Here is a 22,776-nt window from a genome sequence, read left to right as displayed (position 1 = left end):
GGGGGAAGACCACATTACCATCTTGATCCTCAAGGTTTTTGATTTGATTTTTGCGAAGGCGGCCCAAAGCGTAAAGGTGGAAGTACCGGGTGCTTTCGTCACCTAGAACGCAGTTTTTGACCTTTGCTCGTTGCCGCTAATAAGTTTCCTTGTTGGATATTTTTTGGCTGAGGGTGGTTTTGGCAAGGGAGCGAAGGCGCCCTTCCAGAGCAGAGAGGTGACGATGCTCCTCCAGGCGGTCAAAAGGGAGATGACAGCACGGCAGTTTAGAAGGTAAATTGGCGGAAGCTTGCGATTCCTAGACCAAACCCGAGCGGCCGCTCGAATACGCTTGAGCCTGAGGCAAAGGCCACTAACAGGAGAGAGGTGAGAGTGCCTGGGTCCAACGCTGTTCCAGTTGGCGCTAGCAAGGTCAGCGAAGGAAGGGTGGGTGAGCCACGAGTTTTCCATACGGAAGAAAGTACTGATGCAATCTTTAGTTATGAGGAGGGTAAAGAAAGTACTGATGCAATCATACGTGATGAAAGAGGATTTTTTTTGTGGCGACAAGCAATTGTGGTATTCCTTTTGCTTTTGAAGCAGCAACCACAAAAGCTCGGCGCTTGGGGCGGAGTATTGTTACAGAGCCAAATGAGTTGCAACGGAATAGAGATAAACTCGGATTCTGATGAAGTTATCAAAGTGGTGAAGAATGGAGGCAACTCGCTTGGACCCATCAGCAACAATCTACGAGGAGTGTACTTTTCTTTATCGTAATTTACGGAAGTTGTTTTTAGCCATTGTCCTAGGGAAGCTAACGTGGTAGTGCATGTCCACCTGATTTTATTATACACGTATTAGCGAATGATGTATCCTTATTTTTTGATCAATAAAGCTTGACATGATGGCTTTTCCTTAAAAAAAAGAAGACCTAAATCTGCCCCTCGCCCAAAAAAAAAAAAAATCCACCCTTGCAACCCTATAAAAATGATAATTATATACACGATGTACATAGTAACATACACGCCGTCCATAAATATGATTGGAATTATAGTACCATGAGCCGTACATACCTAACATCGACAAGCTAGCTAGGGCACCATGGAGAAGGAGGCGAGGCGCCCAAGCAAAAAGGCTCGCGGCACGTCTGGTGGCTCCACCAGCGGCCTGGCGGCGCTCGCGCTCCGGCTGTCAAACAAGCTCGCCGCCTGCGAGGAGCACGAGGGCAAGAACATCATGTTCTCGCCGTTGTCCATCTACACCGCGTTAGGTCTTGTGGCGGCCGGCGCCAAAGGCACCACGCTGGACGAGGTCCTCGCCGTGCTCGGTGCCGTTTCGCGTGACGAGGTCGCGGGAGTCGTGCGAGCCGTGGCGGAAGGCGCCCTCGCCGCCGCCGACGAAGATCCGTCAAGGCCGCTGGTTGTTACGACCGCGTGCGGTGTGTGGTGTCAGAAGGATTGGTCGCTCAAGCCGGCCTACCGGCAGGCCGTCGTCGAGTCCTACAAGGCGGAAGTACGCGCCCTTGACTTTGTAAGAAAGGTCAGCCATAGTATTCAGCCAAAGCTATCCTGATTAGATCTGTAACATATACTAGCTCACGTACTATTTGTGAGTTGTGACCGTGATCGATCGATGTGAACTGGCCTGTTTTGCAGGCAGAGGATTCAAGGGAGGAGATCAACAGCTGGGTCGCGGAGGCCACGAAGAAACTTATCACTTCCGTCCTCCCGCCTGGCTCCGTGCACGTCGACACCAGGCTCGTGCTCACCAATGCCATCTACTTCAAGGGCGAGTGGGAGAAGGCCTTCCGCCGGAGCGGCACCAAAGAGCACATGTTCTACCGCCTCGACGGCACTGCCGTCCGCGTGCCATTCATGGCCGGAAGCGGAAGCTGCAAGTACATGGTGTCATGCTACGACGGATTCAAGGTGCTCAAGCTCCCGTACAAACAAGGGAAGAACAGCGGTGGCGCACGGTACTCAATGTGCATCTTCCTCCCAACCGCGCGGGACGGGCTGCATAGCCTTACCGACCAGATGTCGTCTGGCGGCTCAAGTTTCCTGTTTGACCACCTGCCCACGTGGCCAAAGAGCATGACCAGGTTCGGTCTCCCCAAGTTCAAGTTGTCATTCTTCTGCAGCATGAAGGAAGTTCTCAAGAGCTTGGGACTCCGGGCAGCATTCGGCGACGCCGATCTGTCTGACATGGTGGAGGCCAATTCCGGCAATATTTCGGTGGAAGATGTGTTCCACAAAGCAGTAGTTGAAGTGAACGAAGAAGGAACCGAGGCGGCCGCCTCCACGGCGGTCACAGTGATTCTTCAGAGCTGCAGACCTCCTATGGACTTCGTCGCGGACCACCCTTTTGTTTTCTTCATCGTGGAGGAGGTGTCCGGTGCGGTGCTCTTCACCGGCCACGTCATTGACCCTTCTATGAAAACGGACTCATAACAGGGTTGTTCTGGAGTGAGTCGTTTTGCCTAGATGAAAACGGCCGATGAAAACAGACTCGCTACTTTCTCTTTTAGCTGAGTATAAGTAGGAAATCTGATTGAACTTGTCTTGTAAAAACTGTTGGACATCTCCCACATAATGCTTCCATTGAGCTGCCAGAACAGCTAAGCTACCCTAAGATCCACCTTGTGTTACCACTTACCACCAGAGCTCGTTTGATTGGAGATGGAGACGTAGGACCAAATTACAACCGCGAAAAACGCCTCTGAAACAGTTTGAAGGCTCGAAATCCACGGTTTCTTCAGACCATTACATCATTCTAGCTCTCACCTACGGCTTGGGTCCTAGCGGAAACGCCCAACCTCTGAACTGCAGCAGCCCAGCCATACGCTTTGCACTGTTTGCTCCATCCTGTCCCTTCTGCAACCACAGGCTTCTCCTTCCCCTTCGCCGGCTCCTGCGACTCCAGCACATGAGGTGGCCAAGTTACTACTTACAAGTACTTCTTGGTGGTTCCATACAAGAACAGCAAATTTGCATGCCCCTTGCAAGAGGGGCCTGCCATTTCTGTCAACTTTGTATTCTCTAGCACGGCCTGCCATTTCTGTCAAGGGAGTGAGGGCTTACTCTCACACTCTCTCCTCACCTTGAGAAGCTTGCTCTTTCTCTCAATCCTTCCATAATTCTTGCCCCATTTGAGGGAAAAGAGAAAGAAGATCTTGATCTACATTTTTACCAATCGAATCCCTCTCTTTGTGAGTGGAATCCTCTAGATCTTGATCTTAGATTCTTTGTGAATTTCCTTTGTTCTTCCTCTCTTCTTTCCCCCACAAGGTTTTGTAGCTTTGGTGGAATTTGGCAGTGAAGGATTTGCCATTGCATTTGGTGCATCGGTTTGAGTTCTCCAGGATGATGCGTGGTGGTGAAAGCAAGAATGTTGTTACTTTTGGGTTCTTCGAACCCTAGACGGAATCTAGGCCTCTGTGGAGATTTCTTGGGAGCCTCCAATTAAGTTGTAGATGCGTGCCCCAAGCTTTGTGGTAAGACCCGGTTTCCGCCTCGAAGGAAATCCCTTAGTGGAACCGTGACCTAGGCATTTGTGGCAAAGGTCACCGGAGAATAAGATGAGACCTTCGTGGCGCTCGGTGTGTGATGTGACTACCGCATCTTGGGGTGAGGCCTTTGTAGCGTTGGTGTGCATCGAGCAACCACACCTCAAGGTGAGGCCGTTTGTGGCGATCGGGAGCACTAAGCCACCGCACCTCTCCAACAAAGATTAGCACTCGCAAGAGTGTGAATTTTGGGATAAATCATCGTCTCCCGCATGCATCGGTTATCTCTATACCCGAGCTCTTTACTTATGCACTTTACTTTGTCATAGCCATCGTGCTTGAAGTTATATATCTTGATATCACATAGTTGCTTGTATTGCTTGCATAAGTTGTAGGTGCATGAACCATAGAATATAGGTTTTAGGCTTGACAAATAAACGCTAGTTTTATTCCGCATTTGTTAAACGTATCTCGTAAAAGTTTTAAACCGCATATTCATCCCCTTACTTTCCAAAAAAATGCTAGACCGTTCGTCAACCGTACCATCTACAATGCTTTGGAATAAAAAAATTGTTTGACCAACATTGCAAACCTTCATCTACATTGACATAAAAAAATCATTATTCATCCCCTCTTTTATTCGGAAAAAAATACTAGCTTTCTAAGACGTGTGTGGGGTGTCATATTTGGAGTACAACTTCCTACGTCTCTTTTGTCTTTGAACTACTGTGTTTTGCTGTAGTGTTTCAAACTTACCATCTACAATATTTCAGAAAGAAAATGTTCGTAGCTTCTCCAGTAGTTTGGAAAAAAATAGGATCGTTCCTCGCTTGCTTTATTTGGGAAAAATAGTACGACACCCTTTAACAGAAAATACTTCATCATTTGTCACCTCTTCTATTCGGAAAATATACTATTGCTTTTTTCTAAGGTAACTTTAGGAAAAAGGATGCTCCTTTATTTGTGCACTCTTTTAGTTGAAAATTATATTACTCTCTTCTTTCATTTATCACGCTCTACAGCTTCCTAGCTTGTATTATTATTCATCCAAAAGATACTCGAGCTCACCATAGTGCTAGTATCTTAACTAGTATCATGCATCTTAACCCCACCAAAATACTGATGTGGCAGCTAATTACTATGGAGGGAGAGAATTAGAGTAACATATGTGGATACCGTATCATAGCACATATCACGATAAAAATTAGTGTCAAATAGATCTTGTACGCAAATTTGTATTGAGATTTTACAAACCAATAAATAAAGTAAGACTATGATACTAGCCCATGATACTATGTATTATAGAGGTAGTATCGGGTGTTAAGCTTTTTATCATTCGAGCTATTTTGCCGCAGGACCCATAGCCATGCACCCTCAGCGTGCCATCAAGTGTTTTCTGCCAAGTTTCCACATTGTTTATTCCACAAAGTATATCTGAATAATTATTCTACCTTTAACTGTGTGCAACGCACGGTACTAGTAAAATACTAGCTGGCTCTTAATTATGTAAAGAATAGAAAAGAAGAAAAGCACAGTAGCTCCATGTGCCAATTGAAGACCGTGCTTCCACTACTACCTTGGGCACAGGACAAAAACCCTGTTCATTACTCGGTGTTGGTAGAAGGGTCAAGAACGTGGCCGGCGAAAAGCACCGCACCGGACAACTCCTCAACTATGAAGAACGCGAACGGATGGTCCGCGACGAAATCCACAGGCGGTTCAGGATCTTCATCGCACTCAAGGACCATGGTGACGGCCGTGGAGGCGGCCGCTTTGGTGCCTTCCTCGTTCACTTCCACGACCGCCTTGTGAAACACATCTTCCACCCGCATGTTGATGTCGCCGGAGTTGGCCTCCACCATGTCAGACAGATCGGCGTCCGTGCTGAATGCCGCCCGGAGCCCCAAGCTCTTGAGAGCTTTCTTCATGCTGCAGAAGAAGGACAGCTTGAACTTGGGGAGCCGGAGCTCGGTCACGCTCCTAGTCCACCTGGGCATGTGGTCGAACAGGAAGCCGGAGCCGCCGGATGCCATCTCATCAGCAAGGTTACGCAGACCCTCACGCGCAGTTGGGAGGAAGACGCACATGGAGTACCGAGCGCCGGCGCCCTTCGCGGCCTGCTTGTAAGGGAGCTTGAGCACCTTGAACCCGTCGTGGCAGCCTACCCGGTAGTCGCCGCCTCCGATTCCGGACATGAAGGGCACGTGGACGGCGCTGCCGTCGAGACGGTAGAACCTGTGCTCTTTGGTGCGGCTCGGGAGGAAGGCCTCCTCCCACTCGCCCTTGAAATAGATGGCATTGGTGAGCACGACCCTGGTGTCGACGTCCACGGAGCCAGGCGGGAGGACGGAGGTGACGAGGTTCTTCGTGGCCTTCGAGACCCAGCTGTTGATCTCCTTTCTTGCATCCTCTGCCTGCGCGGTTGAGAGATCGATCGATCACGGTTGAAAAACACAAATTGTGAGATACATATGTTACAGATCTAGATCGAGTGACCGACTGATGGCTTTGCCGACGAACTACTGCTAAACTTACTAATGAGGTCGACGGCCCGTGCTTCCGCGTTGTAGGATTCGACAGCGGCCTGCCGGTACGCCGGCTTGAGCGACAGATCTTTCTGGCACCACACGCCGCATGCGAAGGTAACGACCAGCGGCCCTGAAGGGTGATCGGCGCCGGCCAGGGCGCGCTCTGACACGGCTTGCACGATCTCCCCGACCTCGTCGCGCGACGTGGCTCCGAGAACCGCTAGGAGCTCGTCCAAGGTGGTGCCACGGGCGCCGGCCGCCACAAGGCCCAACGCGGTGTAGATGGACAACGGCGAGAACATGATATTCTGGTCCTTGTGCTCCTCGCTACTGGAAAACTTGTTGGCCAAGCGGAGCGCGAGCGCCGTCAGCCCGCCGGAGTCGATGGAGGTCCCGCGACCGCGAGCCTTCTTGCTTGGACGCATCGCCTCCTTTTCCATGGTGGCCTACCTAGCTTGTCGATGTTACGTATGTGCAGGGGTTTATATCGCTAATTCCAGAGGAGACATACTCCGTATTTTATTGACGGCGCTGGTGTACGTATGGCATCTGCTTTTTTTTTGTGAATTATATGGGCACGCCTTGTTATTGACCTTTTATAGCACTTTTACGGTTTCCTCTAAACTAGTAAGCGGGCATGTGCAATGCACGTCTTGAATGTCATTAATAAAATTTCTTAATAACCACTTGACAAGGATTTTTTGAGGTATTGATTGTCGCCTCTGTCCAGCAACAATGTAAGGTCACCTCCAAACTTGAGTTCCTAACTCATGAAGATTCCCACGACACTTATGTACATGAAGCCTAGGTGGTTTACATCTGGAAGTCCCAACACCACTATACATGCAAGGATGTTCTCAGCGAATACGAATGAAGCCAAATAAAAGAGCTCAAAATTATATTACTCATTTCTCCATCTATGTTTGAAATGTTCTGCCACAAAAAAATTCAATGCTTAATTAAGATATAATTTCCAAAACAAATATAATTACTAAGCTAAAATAGATGAGTCGATCTACTTGACCTCAAGGATCGATTGAGCTCTCAAACTTGATGGAAACCAGAAGTCCGAAGATAGAGTGCCATATCTAACACACAAAGAAAAAGAAATCAACTAATCAAAAGATACTCTTCACATTGTTATCTACCTCGTTAGTGGTGCTCATCTCACTCAAAAAGAGTATTACAAATAACTTACGTTTGCCCAAATCTCTTCTAGGCAGGGTTGATAAGAATGTGACACCTCTTTGTTGCTCTAATATGGAATGTGGCCTATTCACTTCGACAACCAATCATGTTGCAATTTTGTAGTCAGAGGCATTGCTTCTCCAAATGAATGGTATAAAGATGTGTATAGGTGGTTGCGGACATACCTTGATCAGCTGGATAAATATATAAGCTACTACACCTCAATATATGCGCATTGGCCTTCACTTTCAAGAACAATGTCGTGTGCCCCACTGGACACCAGCAGCACGCTGTAGCACAATTGTAATATTGAAGATATGAGACAACCACACAAACTGTAGGCAATCAGAGATTTCATAGGATCGTTATGTGAAGTGCATATCTCAAAAAGTTCCAATTTCTACGAATCGCATCAAATACATCTTGCTTGAGTGATGTGGGCATAGTTTTTCTTTTCTTTGTAAAACATCAGCATGGGAACTCAAACTCATACAAACAAACTTTACATTGCAAAATAACTGCAGAAGTTCAATCTCGTGTGTTTTTCTCTGAAACCATAGCATCAAGAAGTGATGAGAAATTTGACCCAAAAAAACTCACCATTAGTTACGGCTGGCAATTCCTTGGGATAAGGAATCAGAGGGCACCATTGTGCACGCCCATGACGCCTAGAAGAAACAGAAAAGGCTGAAGGAATCAGAAAAAGGAAGACCTCTTTGCGCCCAGGATGCCCAGCACGCTTGAGACACCCGCCGGAAGACCTCTCTGCGCACGTCGTCGAGGCATTGAAGCGCCATCCTGGACATCTTCGTACACTACAAAAATACCTTGCTGCGCATGCGTTGCGGGCTCCATGCTTGTTCTTGAGGGAGCCGCCACCGACGGGGACGTTGTGCAAGGATCCGCCCTCGCTCCTCGGTCTAGTACCGGCGACAGGTCTTGCAGAAGTAGCGCGGTTGCTGGTAGAGAGCTTCATACCTGAAACTGTTTGTTGTGCACGCCATGCGAATCTTCGACGGCACGCCGTGCGATGGATGTGGGAGTAGTTATGGCGGACGGGGCTGTTCTCCTCATGGTCGCGCAAGGGCCTTCCACAGTTCCACGTACATGTCACCGGTGTGGGAACGACGGAACCCAGGGCCTCTCTGACGCGACAACGTCCAAGCCGACGGCGGCGAGTCGAGCGAGCCAGCAATTTGTCTCCAGCTCCCCTCATTTGATTATCCAATGTCGTCGCATGAAAGATAAATTAGGCAAGGAAAGCATATTTCGGGAGATAATTATGTTGCGTGATTTTTGGAATGGTTGGCCTGCATATGTAGCTGTTAATTTACAACGTAATTTTAGGATCTACCAAATTGCGGGCGTGGCCGGCGGTTGAGGGTTGTGGGAGAACAACGAAATATGGACCGTGTGATGCGTGTACATAAACGGTGGAGATTCAATTTTCCTACGGCACTTCGTGCCTTTATAAGTAGTAGAGACTACGGCACTTCGTGTCTTTATAAGTAGTAGAGATAGAGATAGAGATAGAGATAATTTTGGACAATCTATTCCTTACTAGCATAAAACCCGTGAATTGCTATGGTGACACATTAAATAAAATAAATATCTTTATCGATCGAACCAAAAAATGTGGAACCTTTTTGTACTGTACCGTGTATTACCTTGAATCGCAAACCATTAACTTCAAACGTGTAATAGTGTGTACATTGATACAAAGTGTCGTTAGTTCTATAACATGTGCTTTCATAACAATATATGGTGAAGTCGCGAGCATTCAGTTCACATTCCGTAACATGCTCCCCCTGTAGCAAACATTGTGTGTCCCAGGCTCCCAGCCCGGTGTTCACCGCCACCTTGCGCCCCTACTTGTCCCTCATCCGCAGTCTTCCTTTGCCAGTCATGCGCCGCTGCCTTACCTCCCTAGCAACCACCGTCTGTCGACGTGCCGGAGTCGTAGCAGGGTGTGGTCGGACGGGGCCGGAGGATGTGGCAGCATAAGGAGCAGGCCAAGGTGCGGGAGCGGCAGCGGCGCGCCATGACAGCCCAGAGGCCAGATCCTTGCGTAACCGACTCAGCACATGCATACGTTAGTTAGAGGATGGTAGAGCGGGCTGGCCTCTTGTCTGACTTGAAGCCTGGCTCGACTGGCGACGGCGGCCCTTCGCCGAAGAACTCGACGGCGGACCACTATCCTCAGCCGGCTCTTGGCGCAGCAGCGGGACACTCCAGAGCGGCGGCGGCGCAAACGGCCAGCCGGCGCGGCGATGTAGGCGCCATCGACAGCGGACATCGTGCCCCTTCCCACGCGCGCCTATTGATGCGGTAGATCAAATCCGAGATGTCCGGAGATGATGTTTCCCCGGGCAAACTTCGCGTTGCTCAAACCTCGATCGCGCCAGGAGTATCTCGTGTGTTGAACAAAATCAGTTGACCGATCTTCCCCTTCCCCTTTGTCGTGGCCATTGTCGCCGGCACCAGACAACCCCATGACGATGTGCTTGTTCTCACGCGTCCGCAATTTTCGAGTTTCGGCTACGAGGTAGCTGCCAAGTTCCAACGACGATCGTTCACCAGGCGAAGACCGATGATTATTGCTATTGGAGAGAGCTTTTCGCTGATGAGTCGCCGAGATCTTGCCGAAGCGCAATAGGAGAATACCATGCGTTGTTGTCATTCCGCTAGCCTACCATCGAGAGGATTAAATCGGGAACAGATATTGAAGGAAGTACGGGCAACGCCAACCTCCACCTATGGACGCGGTGATGTGGGCATTACCCGTACCTGAAATTACACTACCTCCTCTGGCCCAACAGGGACCCACGAAGATCTCTGCAACCTAAGATGGACCAATACGTCAGTTGCAGCAATGAAAAGATACAAGGAGACAGATTCTTGGCGGACAAGGCAAGGAGATGTGGATTAAAGTAAAAATAGATTAGATCTTGTTTTAATCTAGTCGAATCCGTGCAGGACTCTGGGACCTAGCCTCCAATATAAATGCCAGGAGAGGGCTTGCCGTATCTTACCCTCACAACCTACACAATCCCGCATACACCAAACCCTAAAAACATTGCCTCTCGATGAGATCAACCCTACGTAGTCTATTGGTTGCCCCATTGTAACCTTTTTTTATCGATAATCAAGATCAGACAAGCAGGAGTAAGGGTTTTACCTCATCGACGGTCCCGAACCTGGGTAAATCTCGCATCTTGCTCGTTTGGTATCCGATGTCTAATGCTAACCTGCAGGATTCCGTCAACCCTAAGCCCCTCATGGTGGGCATTGGCGAGGAGCCCCCTCATCAATTGGCGCCGTCTATGGGAAACATGCTCGTCCAAGGCACATTATCGGTTGTTTAGATCGCGCCGGCCACATCCGTGTCGGCATCATCACCATCATCGGCTCCATCGTCGCCGATCTTGGAGGACTCGATCTGCTTCGGGTCCTTTGAGTTCACCCCCCACGCCTTCGCGTCGCGTTCGGCCTTCTCTGGCCTGTGTGGCGGGAGGAACATGGCGTTCGGGAGCGTCCACCTCAACATCAGCGCTGCCGGCGTTCTGCGGCTTCCTGACCCGATCACTTCGAGCCTCGCAGCGGTCGCGACTTCGACTGTCACGTCCTCCGCTTCATCACCAACCGTGGCCGAACTGTCGGCTGCTACTGCAACGACTACTGTGTCGGCAATACACCGCCGCTGCCTCGCTTCCTCGACAGTGCCTTGCTAGATCTGAGAGAAGAGCTTCTCGATCTACTCCCCGACAGCGTGGAGAAGCTCTAGGTCGAGGGAAATATTGGGGAGCTCGTCGACGACCCCTGTGATGAATACGACGAAGAGGACGAGCTTCCCTATTGCCGGTGATTACTCTTCCTCCGAGGATGCCGTGGGTGGTGCGCCCCTAGGTATCATGCCGCCTGCTCCTAGACCCCGACGGGAGAGCTGGAGCGGGCACGGAACGTGAGGGCGCGGTTGCCGCAAGAGGAGGTGGAGGGCGCGGCAAGGCTCGCATAGGAGGGGAGGTCCTTCGACGTCACTTACTCTACGACAGGGCGTCGGGGAGTTCGTGGTGCTCATGAAGGAGGTGGAGGACGCGATGCAGGTGGCCAACTGGGAGCCTGAGATGTAGGTGGGAGCCCGGAATTCTGATCCTCATCATGGGAGTACACCTGAACCTAATGGTCGTGTTGGGTAAGTTCCAGTTTATCCCCGGTCCATGCTCTAGAAGTAAATGACCCTCTGCAATAATCGGTAGAACAATATGTCTGTATGGTACAGATGCTAGTGGTTTAGTTCGTTCGGTGGAATTCTAGTCCAATTGTTTTTCCAGTGCAAGATTTGCTGAGCTGTGGTAACATCTTCGTAAATATGTTAGGTTTCTTGATTTTGGTTTGCTCTGCGAGATGGAGAAGAATCATAAGCATGCTATGCTTTCGAGCATTGTGCACATTGTAAATGGAGATTGGACTTCACTTGTTTAGGATTTGACTGAAATGGTTGTTGTTCCACCAAGAACTAATCTACGTCGAGTGACAAAGGTAATTTACTGGGCTGAATATATTTTTGTGTGCTTGGGGATAATCAATCTTGTTCCTCAATTCGTTAACCAAACAATATCTACTTGCATCTTCCATTACTGCTTAAACATAAGGGTTATTAACTGATAAGAGATATGGATATTGTGATTTAGTGTGGCACTAGATATATGTATTTTTTTACAGTAGTGTCTTTGATATTTAAGACATAGAGGATGCATTGGCCGAGGTAACCTTTAAAGATGGAATTCCAGACATCTTTTAGGTGCTTGGAAAAAATTGGTCAACCAATATCCATATATCTAGTGCTTGGAAAAAAATACATATATCTAGTGCCACACTAAATCACAATATCCATATCTATTATCAGTTAATAACCCTTCGGCAGATGCAAGTAGATATTGTTTGGTTAACGAATTGAGGAACAAGATTGATTATCCCCAAGCACACAAAAATATATTCTACCCAGTAAATTACCTTTGTCACTCACTGTAGATTAGTTCTTGGTGGAACAACATCCATTTCAGTCAAATCCTAAACAAGTGAAACCCAATCTCCATTTACAATGTGCACAATGCTCGAAACCATAGCATGCTTATGATTCTTCTCCATCTCTCAGAGCAAACCAAAATCAAGAAACCTGACATATTTACGAAGATGTTACCACAGCTCAGCAAATCTTGCACTGGAAAAACAATTGGACAGAATTCCACCGAACGAACTAAACCACTAGCATCTGTACCATATAGACATGTTGTTCTACCGATTATTGCAGAGCGTCATTTACTTCTAGAGCATGGACCGGGGATAAACTGGAACTTACCCAACACGACCATCAGGTTCAGGTGTACTCCCAGGATGAGGATCAGAATTCTGGGCTCCCAGCTAGCCACATGCATCGAGGAACTTCATGCGCACCTACATCTCAGGCTCCCAGTTGGCCGCCAACATCGCGTCCTCCACCTCCTTCCTGAGCACCACGAACTCCCCGACGCCCTGCCGCAGAGTAAGTGACGTTGAAGGACCTCCCCTCCCATGTGAGCCTCGCCGCATCCTCCACATCCTGTTGCGGCAACCGCGCCCGCACGTTGCGTGCCCGCCCCAGCTCTCCCGTCGGGGTCTGGGAGCAGGTGGCGGGATACCTAGGGGCGCAGCCACACACGGCATCCTTGGAGGAAGAGTAATCACCAGCAATAGAGAAGCTCGTCCTCTTCATCGTATTCATCACAGGGGTCGTCGACGAGCTCCCCAATATTTCCCTCGGCCTAGAGCTTCTCCACGCCGTCGGGGAGCAGATCGAGAAGCTCTTCTCTTAGATCCAGCAAGGAGACGTCGAGGAAGCAAGGTAGCGGTGGTGTATTGCACGGAAAATTCCAGCCTTGGACAGAAAAGTCCAATCTTCGGAGTCGGGGGGAGGAGCGGCGCGGGAGAGCTAGACTTCGGAGGGGGAGCGACGCGTGGGAGATATATGGTGGAGGGGGGCAGCGAGGGCGAGCTATAGGCGGCGCTCATCGGCGGAGGGAGAGCAACGCCGGGATCCAAGCGGGGCGAAGAGAGCGGTGTGAGGAAGGAAGAAGATGGCGTGGACGGCGTGTTGTGTCCGGAATTCTACGAGTGTGTTTTTGCAAATTCACCCGTCTGACACTTTCCGTGGGCACTGCATTTTGAAATCACATTTGCAGAGTAATTGGACTAATACCAATTTGTTATAAAATCTGAAGGTTGTCTGAAAATATCAAAAATTTAGTGTACCACATGCAAATATATCTGTCTGCAGGTAGTAATAACATACTCATGGTTTAGTTCAGCCTCCTGAGTTAATCGACTGAGTTACATGAAATATATCTGTCTACAGGTGGTAATAACATACTCATGGTTTAATTTAGCCTCCTGAGTTAATTTACTGAGTTTCATGGGTTCGGAGCTGTACTAGGCTACTAGCACTAAACTAGTCAAGCATATGTATCTAACTTCAACCGTCTACGGTAGATGAATGGTCAAAAATGATGAACTCGTGAACTTAAAGAGCTCTTCAAGCGGCTCTAGTACATGTACATTCAGAAATAATCAGCTGGTGAACTTGAAGAGCTCATATAATTTAATTGTTCAAAACTTTGTACATTAGAATGTGCATTTAATATATCAATGATTTGCACAGTTTATAAGAGGGCGTGCATGCCCTGATCTGATTTATATCCTTGCAGCTACAAGTACATTGCACCTGAGAAATAGTGTCCTCAAAATGGGAATAAAGCTTACCAATATTGTACTAGTGTCTTTTAACAGTACAGCATATTTGCACCTATTTTTTCGAGCAATCATATTTGGACACAATATATCGGAGTAGGGAAAATATATATCCCTGGATCAGGATAGAGTTACCCATCAAGCAGGCTTGGAATTTGAACGTTACGAATTGATCATGCCACTGCCTATATCCATCTGAATCCCAATACAACCTGACCGGTCGTCAGTATTGTTTGCATGAAAAAGAATCATTCGATAACCACAAGAAAAAAGGTAAAGGTGGATCACAAACATAGCAAACGAGACATTTGTAGTACTGTAAATGAATCGTCAAGAATGGCATAATTTTAAATAGATGGTTATGAACATGGGATATCCTTTGCTGGTGATTGAGTGAGTCAGGGTCAACAGTCGACCACCACGACGCTCTGTCAACATTTCAAGGACTCAAGGCAAACACCAGAGCCAGCAAAAGGAAAATAAGTGCCAGATAGAAATGACAAATGTTCCAGAGATTGTATTCTGGAATCGCATTTGCAGAGTATTTGGATTAATGCAAGTTAGTTATAAAATCTGAAGTTTGCAAAAACGATACTAGATAGAAATAAGCACTTATATATCAGAAATATAGTGTGCAAAATGCAAATATATCTGTCTACAGATGGTTGCAACATACTCATGGTTTAGTTCAGCCTCCTGAGGTTGATTGTCTGAGTTACACGACTTCAGAGCTTGTACAAGCACTATAAGTAGTTCAGAGCAAGCATATGTTCTATGGTACTCCCTCTGATTCATATTAGTTGAATCAAGTTTGTCTAGATACATATGTATCTAGTTAACAAAAACATCTAGATACATCCGTATTTAGATAAAGATGAATCAATTAATTTGGATCGGAGGAAGTACATGAATTTTCAAGAATGATGAGCCCAACAGGCTCTAGATACATGTACATTCAGGAATGTCCAGCTGGTTGACTGAAGCTTATATAATGTACGTAGTAAATTGTTCCCAATTAGAATATGTATTTAATATTTTGATGATTTGCAGAATGTATAAGGGCATGCATGCCCTCATTTGATTTATATCCTTCCAACTACAAGTAAATTGTACCTGAGAAAGTGTCCTCAAGATGGGAACTATAAGCTTTTTAATGCCATAGTGTCTTTTAACAGTGCATCATATTTGCACAGATTTGTTGAGCAACCATATTTGCATAGATTTGGACGCACAAATATCACACCTGCCCATGTAAGATCGAATACTTTCCACTAACTTCCTGCACAGCAGGTAAATGACAATTCCATTGTACTAACTGCAACTGAATTGGGGCAAAGTAAAAAATGGGAATTGTTTTGTGCAAAACTAAAAGGGTGAGGGACCACAACTACTCAATAAAATGCATTGTATTTTAGCAGTATATGCTACTATACAAATAGATAAAAAAAAAAAGTGGACGACGATGAACACAGTTTGTCTGACAATGGAAGTTCAGAACTGAGAACACAATCAGAATGGAAGAACATGTCGAACTCACCCTTCTTGCCTCTGTGATGACATCAGTATTGATTGCAAATGTTTCATCAGAAAGTACCCCTAAGCATTGATATTTTCGATAGGAGCACATAAGCGGCAGTAGCACATACACCCAAGCATTGCAAATTCTAGCCAAAGGTGCCAGAGTGAACATGGAATCAATACGGTAAACAAATTTTATTACCCTTTTGATATCTGGCTCAAATGCATAATGATAAATGCAAACTGTTATTTTAAAGGATCAACGGATGGATTCCCAGCCAGCACTAACACCATAACGACAAACTATCAAAGCATACTAAATTCAGGAGTGACTCCATTTCCTTTTAGAACTATTGGCCAAGTGCCCCGACAGCTTAAAGCTAAACCAGCTGCTCTAAGCATACGAAGTACAACAATAACTGAATCAAAAAAAACATTCTCAAAACTTATACATAAGCATCTAGCTCAACGATTTCATGGCTTAGATAAAAAAATAGACCATGAAGAACACAGTTTGGCAGACAATGGCAGTTCAGAATTGAGAACACAATCAGATTGGAAGAATATAATGAGCTCACCTCTTCTTGCCTCTGTGATGAACCAGCCATCATCATTGATTGCAAATGTTTAATGTGGAAGTGCCCCCTAAACATTGATCTTTTTTACAGGAGCACCATCCACGGCGGTAGCAGATATACTTTTTCGGTGCAAGAATCAATACGGTGAATATATTTTATTATTGACAACTGGCTCAAATACATAATGGTACATGCAAACTGTTATTTTAAACGATCAACGGATGGATTGCCAGCTAGCACTAACAGCATAACGACAAACTATCAAAGCATACTAAATTCATGAGTGACTCCAATTCCTTTTAGAACTATTGGCCAAGTGCCACGATAGCTTAGAGCTAAAACAGCTGCTCTAAGCATACAAAGTACTCCCTTTGTCCTGAAGTACTTGTCGTAGATTTGTCAAAATACGCATGTATCTAGACGTGTTTAAGTGTATAGATACATGCGAATCTAGATAAATCTGTAACATCTAATTCCGGACAGAGGGATTACAATAATAACTGAATCAAAAAACATTTTCGAAACTTATCCATAAGCATCAGCTCAACTGTTTGATGGCTTGGATAAAAAAATAGACCATTAAGAACACAGTTTAACAGACAATGGCAGTACAGAATTGAGAACACAATCAGATTTGAAGAACATAATGAGCTCACCATCATCACTGACTGCAAATGTTCAATGTGGAAGTGCCCCCCTAAACATTGATCTTTCTTACACAAGCACCATCTGCGGCGGTACCACATATCTTTTTCGGTGCTAATTCTAACAGCCAAAGGCTGCCGTGCCAGAGTGAGCATGAAATTAATACGGTAAATAGATTCTATTACCATTTTGACAGCTGGCTCAAATACATAATGGTACATGCAAACTATTATTTTAGAGGATCAACGGATGGATTGCCAGCGAGCACTAAGAGCATAACAACAAACTATCAAAGAATACTAAATTCAGGAGTGACTCCATTTCCTTTTAGAACTATTTGACAAGTGCCACGCCAACTTAGAACTAAAACAGCTGCTCTGAGCATACAAAGTAGAACCAGAACTTCATCGAAAAATATACTCATCCATAAGCATCTATCTCAATGGTTTCATGACTTGGATTAAAAAAAATAGACCATGAAGCATGAAGAACACAGTTTGGCAGACAATGGCAGTTCAGAATTGCGAACACAATCAGATTGGAAGAACATAATGAGCTCACCTCTTCTTACCTCTAAGATGAACCAGCCATCATCATTGATTGCAAATGTTCAATGTGGAAGTACCCCCTAAACACTGATCTATTTTATAGGAGCACCATCTGCGGCGGTAGCACATATACTTTTTCGGTGCAAATTCGAGCAGCCAAAGGCTGCCGTGCCAGAGTGAGCATGGAATCAATACGGTAAATAGATTTTATTACCATTTTGACAACTGGCTCAAATATATAATGGTACATGCAAACTATTATTTTAGAGGATTAACGGACAGATTGCTAGCGAGCACTACGAGCATAACGACAAACTATCAAAGCATACTAAATTCAAGAGTGACTCCATTTCCTTTTGGAATGATTGGACAAGTGCCACGGCAGCTTAGAACTAAAACAGCTGCTCTAAGCATACAAAGTACAAGAAGAACTTAATCGAAAAACATACTCATCCATAAGCATCTAGGGTTTCATGACTTGGATAAAAAAAATAGACCATGAAGCATGAAGAACACAGTTTGGCAGACAATGGCAGTTCAGAATTGAGAACACAATCAGATTGGAAGAACATAATGAGCTCACCTCTTCTTACCTCTAAGATGAACCAGCCATCATCATTGATTACAAATGTTCAATGTGGAAGTACCCCCTAAACATTGATCTATTTTATAGGAGCACCATCCGCGGCGGTAGCACATATACTGTTTCGGTGCAATTTGTAGCAGCCAAAGGCTGCTGTGCCATCATTGATTACAAATGTTCAATGTGGAAGCACCCCCTAAACATTGATCTATTTATAGGAGCACCATCTGCGGCGGTAACACATATACTTTTTTGGTGCAAATTCTAGCAAGCAAAGGCTGTGCCAGAGTGAGCATGGAATCAATACGGTAAATAGATTCTATTAGTACCATTTTGATAACTGGCTCCAATACATGATGGTACATGCAAACTGTTATTTTACAGGATCAACGGATGGATTGCCAGCGAGCACTAACAGCATAACGACAAACTATCAAAGCATACTAAATTCAGGAGTGACTCCATTTCCTTTTAGTACTATTGGCCAAGTGCAACCATAGCCTAGAGTTAAAACAGCTGCTCTAAGCATATAAAGTACAACAAGAACTGAATCAAAAAACATTCTCGAAACTTATCCATAAGAATATAGCTCAACGGTTTCATAACTTGGATTAAAAAAATAGACCATGAAACATGAAGAACACAGTTTCACAGTTCAGAATTGAGAACACAATCAGATTGGAAGAACATAATGAGCGCACCTCTTGTTGCCTCTGCGATGAACCGACCATCATCATCGATTGCAAATGTTCAATGTGGAAGTACCCCTGAGCATTGATCATTTTTTACAGGAGCACCATCAGCGGCAGTCGCACATATACTTTTTCAGTGCAAATTCCAGCAGCCAAAGGGTGTCTCGTGCCAGAGTGAGCATGGAATCAATACGGTAAATAGATTTTATTACCATTTTGATAACTGGCTGAAATACATAATGGTACATGCAAACTGTTATATTACAGGATCAACGGATGGATTGCCAGCGAGCACTATAACAGCATAACGACAAACTATGAAAGCATATACTAAATTCAGCAGCGACTCCATCATTTCCTTTTAGAACTAGTATTGGCCAAGCGGCACGACAGCTTAGAGCGAAAACAGCTGCTCTAAGCACACACACAGTACAACAAGAACTGAATCGAAAGACATTCTGGAAACTTATCCATAAGCACCTTCTAGCTCAACGGTTTCATGGCCTGGAGCAGAGAGGACAGATTAATCTCATGCAGGCAAACCTGCGAGACGTAGGCGGTCTCGGTGCGGTAGAACACGACGTGCGCCTCCTTGGTTGCAACGTTGAGCCGGATGAGCCCAACTCTACCAATGTAGAGGATAGCAGTGCCACTCCTCTGGCCGAAGCCCTCGAACTGGACCGAGCTGTGCACGCCCCAATCCTGCTTGTCTATCAGCACCTGCCGCCTCCAGGTGCCGGGCAGGGTTGGGTCCTCCTCCGTGGGGGGTGACAAGGTCCACATCGAGATCACCTGGGTCTCTGAGACGACAACTAAGAGCTTCCCGTCGACCGTGGCGGCCAGGAGGAGCCCCCGGTGGCTCATGGAGGCCGTCATTCTGCTAGTGCAGCCCCGTGGAAGATCGATCACGGTGGCCTGCAAGGTGTCGACATCCATAGCGACGATGTAGGGCTCCGGGCCCGACAAGTGCCGCCCCGGGGGCAGCGGTTCCGGGTTGCATAGCCAGTGGACGGTTCGGCCGATGACCAACGGGCAGGAGTCGTGGAAGGGGCGGGAGCCTCGGTGGAGGTGGATGGGGCGCACGGGGCTCCAGGCGCCGTCCCGGGAGGAGTAGATCTGGGTGCGCAGGCGCTCGTCCGCGACGAGCAGCTCGAAGGAGCGGCCGCGGTCCTCGACGCTGATGAGCGCGTGCTTGCGGTAGTCGCGGATGGAGACGGAGGGGAGGACGGAGGTCTCGCCCGTGACGCTGTTGACGACGCGGAGCACGCTCCCGGGCGGGCCCTCCTCGAGGGACTGCCCGAAGAGCGGGCGCGGGCGGAGGCGGCGGAGCACGACGAGGCCGTCGCGGGAGGCCACGGGCTCGAAGACGAGGGGCTCGTCGAAGCGGACGAGGGAGGGCTCGGTGGGTGGGATGGGCTGGACCACCCGCACGGGGCGCGCCGCCTCGCTGTCCTCGAGCCGGTAGGAGACCCCGCGGAGGAGGGCCGGGTCGAAGCCGGCGGTTGAGGCCGCGCGGTGGGAGAGCAGGCGGCGGAAGCCGCGGTCGAGGATGGCGCGGCGGAGCGGCTTGTTGGTGGCCGCGCAGCGCACGACGCTGACGACGTCCGAGCGCGCGGCGATCTCGAGGAGGAGATCTACTGGGAGGGTGGCGTCGCAGTCGGCGTCGGCGTCGGCGGGAGGAGGAGGAGGAGGAGGAGGGGCGTGGGAGGAGGCCGGAATGGAAGGCGGTGGAGCGGCGTGGATGTCCATGGGGGAGGGGAGGAGCGGGGTTAGCGCAGTGTGAGTCGATTGACCTTTTTTGTGGGTGTGGAGGGGATTTTATCGGAGTGAGTGAGCGGCGGCGCCGGGTTGGCCCGTAGCGGATTGCGGGCTAGTTTAGGGCATGCCCAATGCATAGCCCTAGGGGTGTTGCCTCACACCTTTAACTAGGTTCGGGTGGTCCAAAGTAGGTTCGGATGAGGAGGCAGCCTCTTCATCAGGAGGCAACCTCTTCAGCCATAAAGTAGAAAATGTGAGAGAGAAAGAGAAAAACCAAATCAGCTTTTGAGAGAAAGACATATTAATAGGACCATAACATGGCATGTATATGTCAAAAGTTTTATCCAATCCTAGTTGGACAGCTGCCTCCATTGCTCATGCCCTTAGGGCCGTGCAGGGCTAGGTCACCCGCCCAACCGCCCTGCGCCCTGCCACACTTTTTCATTTGTTCGGGAAAAATGACTGGACTTGTAAGGTGACGGTTCTTTTTTCTGGGACGATACAGGCAGGGTGACGTTTTCTTCCCGTGACGGTATAGATAGGGTGACGCCGTGATGTAAAGTTCCACCGAAGACAATATAAAACAAACAAGAGATAGGGTTTTTGGGATGGAGTAGCACAGCTCAAACCGGCCGGCCTCCTCAATCTATTTATATCAACATGTCTTGCGTTACAAGTACAGAGATAAGCACAACGTAACAACCTAACAAACTAGTTAGGATTCGAGCTTATCTAGCTACAAACTATGTTACAAGTTATGTTACGTTTAATACCCTCCCTCAATCTCAGCCACTTTCAATAAGGTTGAGATTGCGTCGACAAGCTCGAAACGCCGGCAATGGGAGAGGCTTCGTGAAGATATCGACTATCCGATCCTTTGATGAAATGAACCGGATCCGTAAAAGCTTCTTGGACACTCTCTCTCGAACAAAATGGAAATCCACTTCAATGTGTTTTGTTCGAGCGTGAAACACAGGATTGGATGATAGGTAAGTCGCTCCAAGGTTGTCACACCATAGAACGGGAGGACGACGCGGGTTAACTCCAATTTCTGGAGAACGGATCGAATCCATATCAACTCGGCCGTGGCGTTGGCAAGGGCTTTGTACTCGATTCGATCTCTGGACCCGGACACGGTGGCTTGCTTTCGCGCACTCCGGGCGATCAAGTTCCCACCAAAGAAGAGAGCATAGCCCCGGTTGATCGCCGATCATCGAATCACCAGACCCAATCGGCGTCCGAAAAGCGTAAAGCAACATATACGTCGCGGGACGAATGTGCAACCCATGATGACCAGTCAGCTTGATATACCTTAAGATCCGTTTGACAGCAGCCCAGTGAGAATCATGCGGATCATGAAGGAATTAACAAACCCGATTAACCGCATAAGATAAATCCGGTCGAGTAATTGTGAGATACCGTAACCCGCCCACAATGCTCTGCGATACCGAGTAGCTTCATCGGACAACAGATGAAACACCGGACGATGAACTCAGAGGATCACTTGCTGACATAGGCGTGGTTGCTGGCTGACATTTGAGCATGCCTGCCCGTTGCAATAGTTCAAACGCATATTTGCGTTGAGTCAGAACAAGTCCTCCTGACGGCTGCTGAACCACCTCAACAATAGCTATATGAGATAGATCAAGAGAAAAATCATAATCTTTATCCCTAATGTTTATAGGAGATGTGGCAAATTTAGGATCAGGAGACAGTTTATATCTAACAGTATGTTCTGCAAGCAACTTTTTAATTTTTCTTGCATCGGTAGTAGCATGGCATTTTTCAATAAAATCATCATCAAGTTCCACATAATCTTCATCAAGATCATCACTAGAGTATTCAAGTTCGGGTGAATTAACAGGTGTAGTAACATCAGGAATTTCAGCATTTTCAATTTGTCTAGACCTAGCAATGGAAGCATCTAGAAAAGTTCCCAATGAACCACTATCATCAAGCACAGCAGAAATATTATCGTATTATGAGAGTGTTCAGATTCGAGCGAGATGTACCCGCATGCGAAGCATGTGGCGGTGAAACAAGTTTATCAATCACGGATGGTGAATCAAGTGTAGCGGAGGTACTCAGAATTGTACCTTTTCTTGTAGTGGATGGTAATATGGCGATCTTAGTATCGCGAGGTTTACCCATGATGGAGAATTTGCAGCGAACAATATTAATCCAAGTGAACTTCCAAATAAAGCTATGCTCCCCGGCAACGGCGCCGGAAAATAGTCTTGATGACCCACAAGTATAGGGGATCGCAACGGTCTTCGAGGGAAGTATTACCCAATTTATTGATTCGACACAAGGGGAGACAAAGAACACTTGGAAGCCTTAACAACGGAGTTATCAATTCGGTTGCACTGGAAACGGACTTGCTCGCAAGAGTTTATCGGTAGTAACAGCTTTATAGCGATAGCGTAGTGAAATAACGAGCGACAGAGTAACAAAGACAGCGGTAGTGATTT

General features: G+C 47.3%; 3 protein-coding genes across 3 annotated transcripts; 1 reads left to right on the top strand and 2 right to left on the bottom strand.

Moving 5' to 3' along the window:
* The first annotated feature begins 1,080 nt into the window (after positions 1-1,080).
* Positions 1,081-2,429, top strand: LOC124697566 (serpin-Z2A-like). The gene is made up of 2 exons (XM_047230138.1): positions 1,081-1,518; positions 1,635-2,429. The coding sequence occupies exons 1-2, from the start codon at positions 1,081-1,083 to the stop codon at positions 2,427-2,429; spliced, it is 1,233 nt and encodes a 410-aa protein (XP_047086094.1).
* A 2,659-nt stretch (positions 2,430-5,088) lies between these two features.
* LOC124704344 (putative serpin-Z6A) lies at positions 5,089-6,452 on the bottom strand. The gene is made up of 2 exons (XM_047236598.1): positions 6,011-6,452; positions 5,089-5,894 (listed from the first exon to the last, which is right to left on the bottom strand). The coding sequence occupies exons 1-2, from the start codon at positions 6,450-6,452 to the stop codon at positions 5,089-5,091; spliced, it is 1,248 nt and encodes a 415-aa protein (XP_047092554.1).
* Positions 6,453-18,737: 12,285 nt separating this feature from the next.
* Positions 18,738-20,224, bottom strand: LOC124697565 (the record flags this gene model as incomplete). The annotated part of the gene is made up of 1 exon (XM_047230137.1): positions 18,738-20,224. A coding segment is annotated over one exon (1,194 nt), but the record flags the coding sequence as incomplete, so codon positions are not given.
* Between the last annotated feature and the right edge of the window lie 2,552 nt (positions 20,225-22,776).

Source organism: Lolium rigidum, chromosome 3 (assembly GCF_022539505.1).
Source record: "Lolium rigidum isolate FL_2022 chromosome 3, APGP_CSIRO_Lrig_0.1, whole genome shotgun sequence".
Classification (NCBI taxonomy): domain Eukaryota; kingdom Viridiplantae; phylum Streptophyta; class Magnoliopsida; order Poales; family Poaceae; genus Lolium; species Lolium rigidum.
Note: the sequence above shows the minus strand (reverse complement) of the source record. Positions and strands in the feature narration are given on the sequence as shown.

What these genes read in the sequence shown, in the direction of transcription:
- LOC124704344 (XM_047236598.1), bottom strand. Translation starts at nt 6,452, where the DNA reads ATGGAAAAGGAGGCGATGCGTCCAAGCAAGAAGGCTCGCGGTCGCGGG. An exon ending in CGACCTCATTAGTAAGTTTA is followed by an intron (nt 5,895 to 6,010) that starts GCAGTAGTTCGT and finishes CCGCGCAGGCAG; the next exon opens with AGGATGCAAGAAAGGAGATC.
- LOC124697566 (XM_047230138.1), top strand. Translation starts at nt 1,081, where the DNA reads ATGGAGAAGGAGGCGAGGCGCCCAAGCAAAAAGGCTCGCGGCACGTCT. An exon ending in CCCTTGACTTTGTAAGAAAG is followed by an intron (nt 1,519 to 1,634) that starts GTCAGCCATAGT and finishes CCTGTTTTGCAG; the next exon opens with GCAGAGGATTCAAGGGAGGA.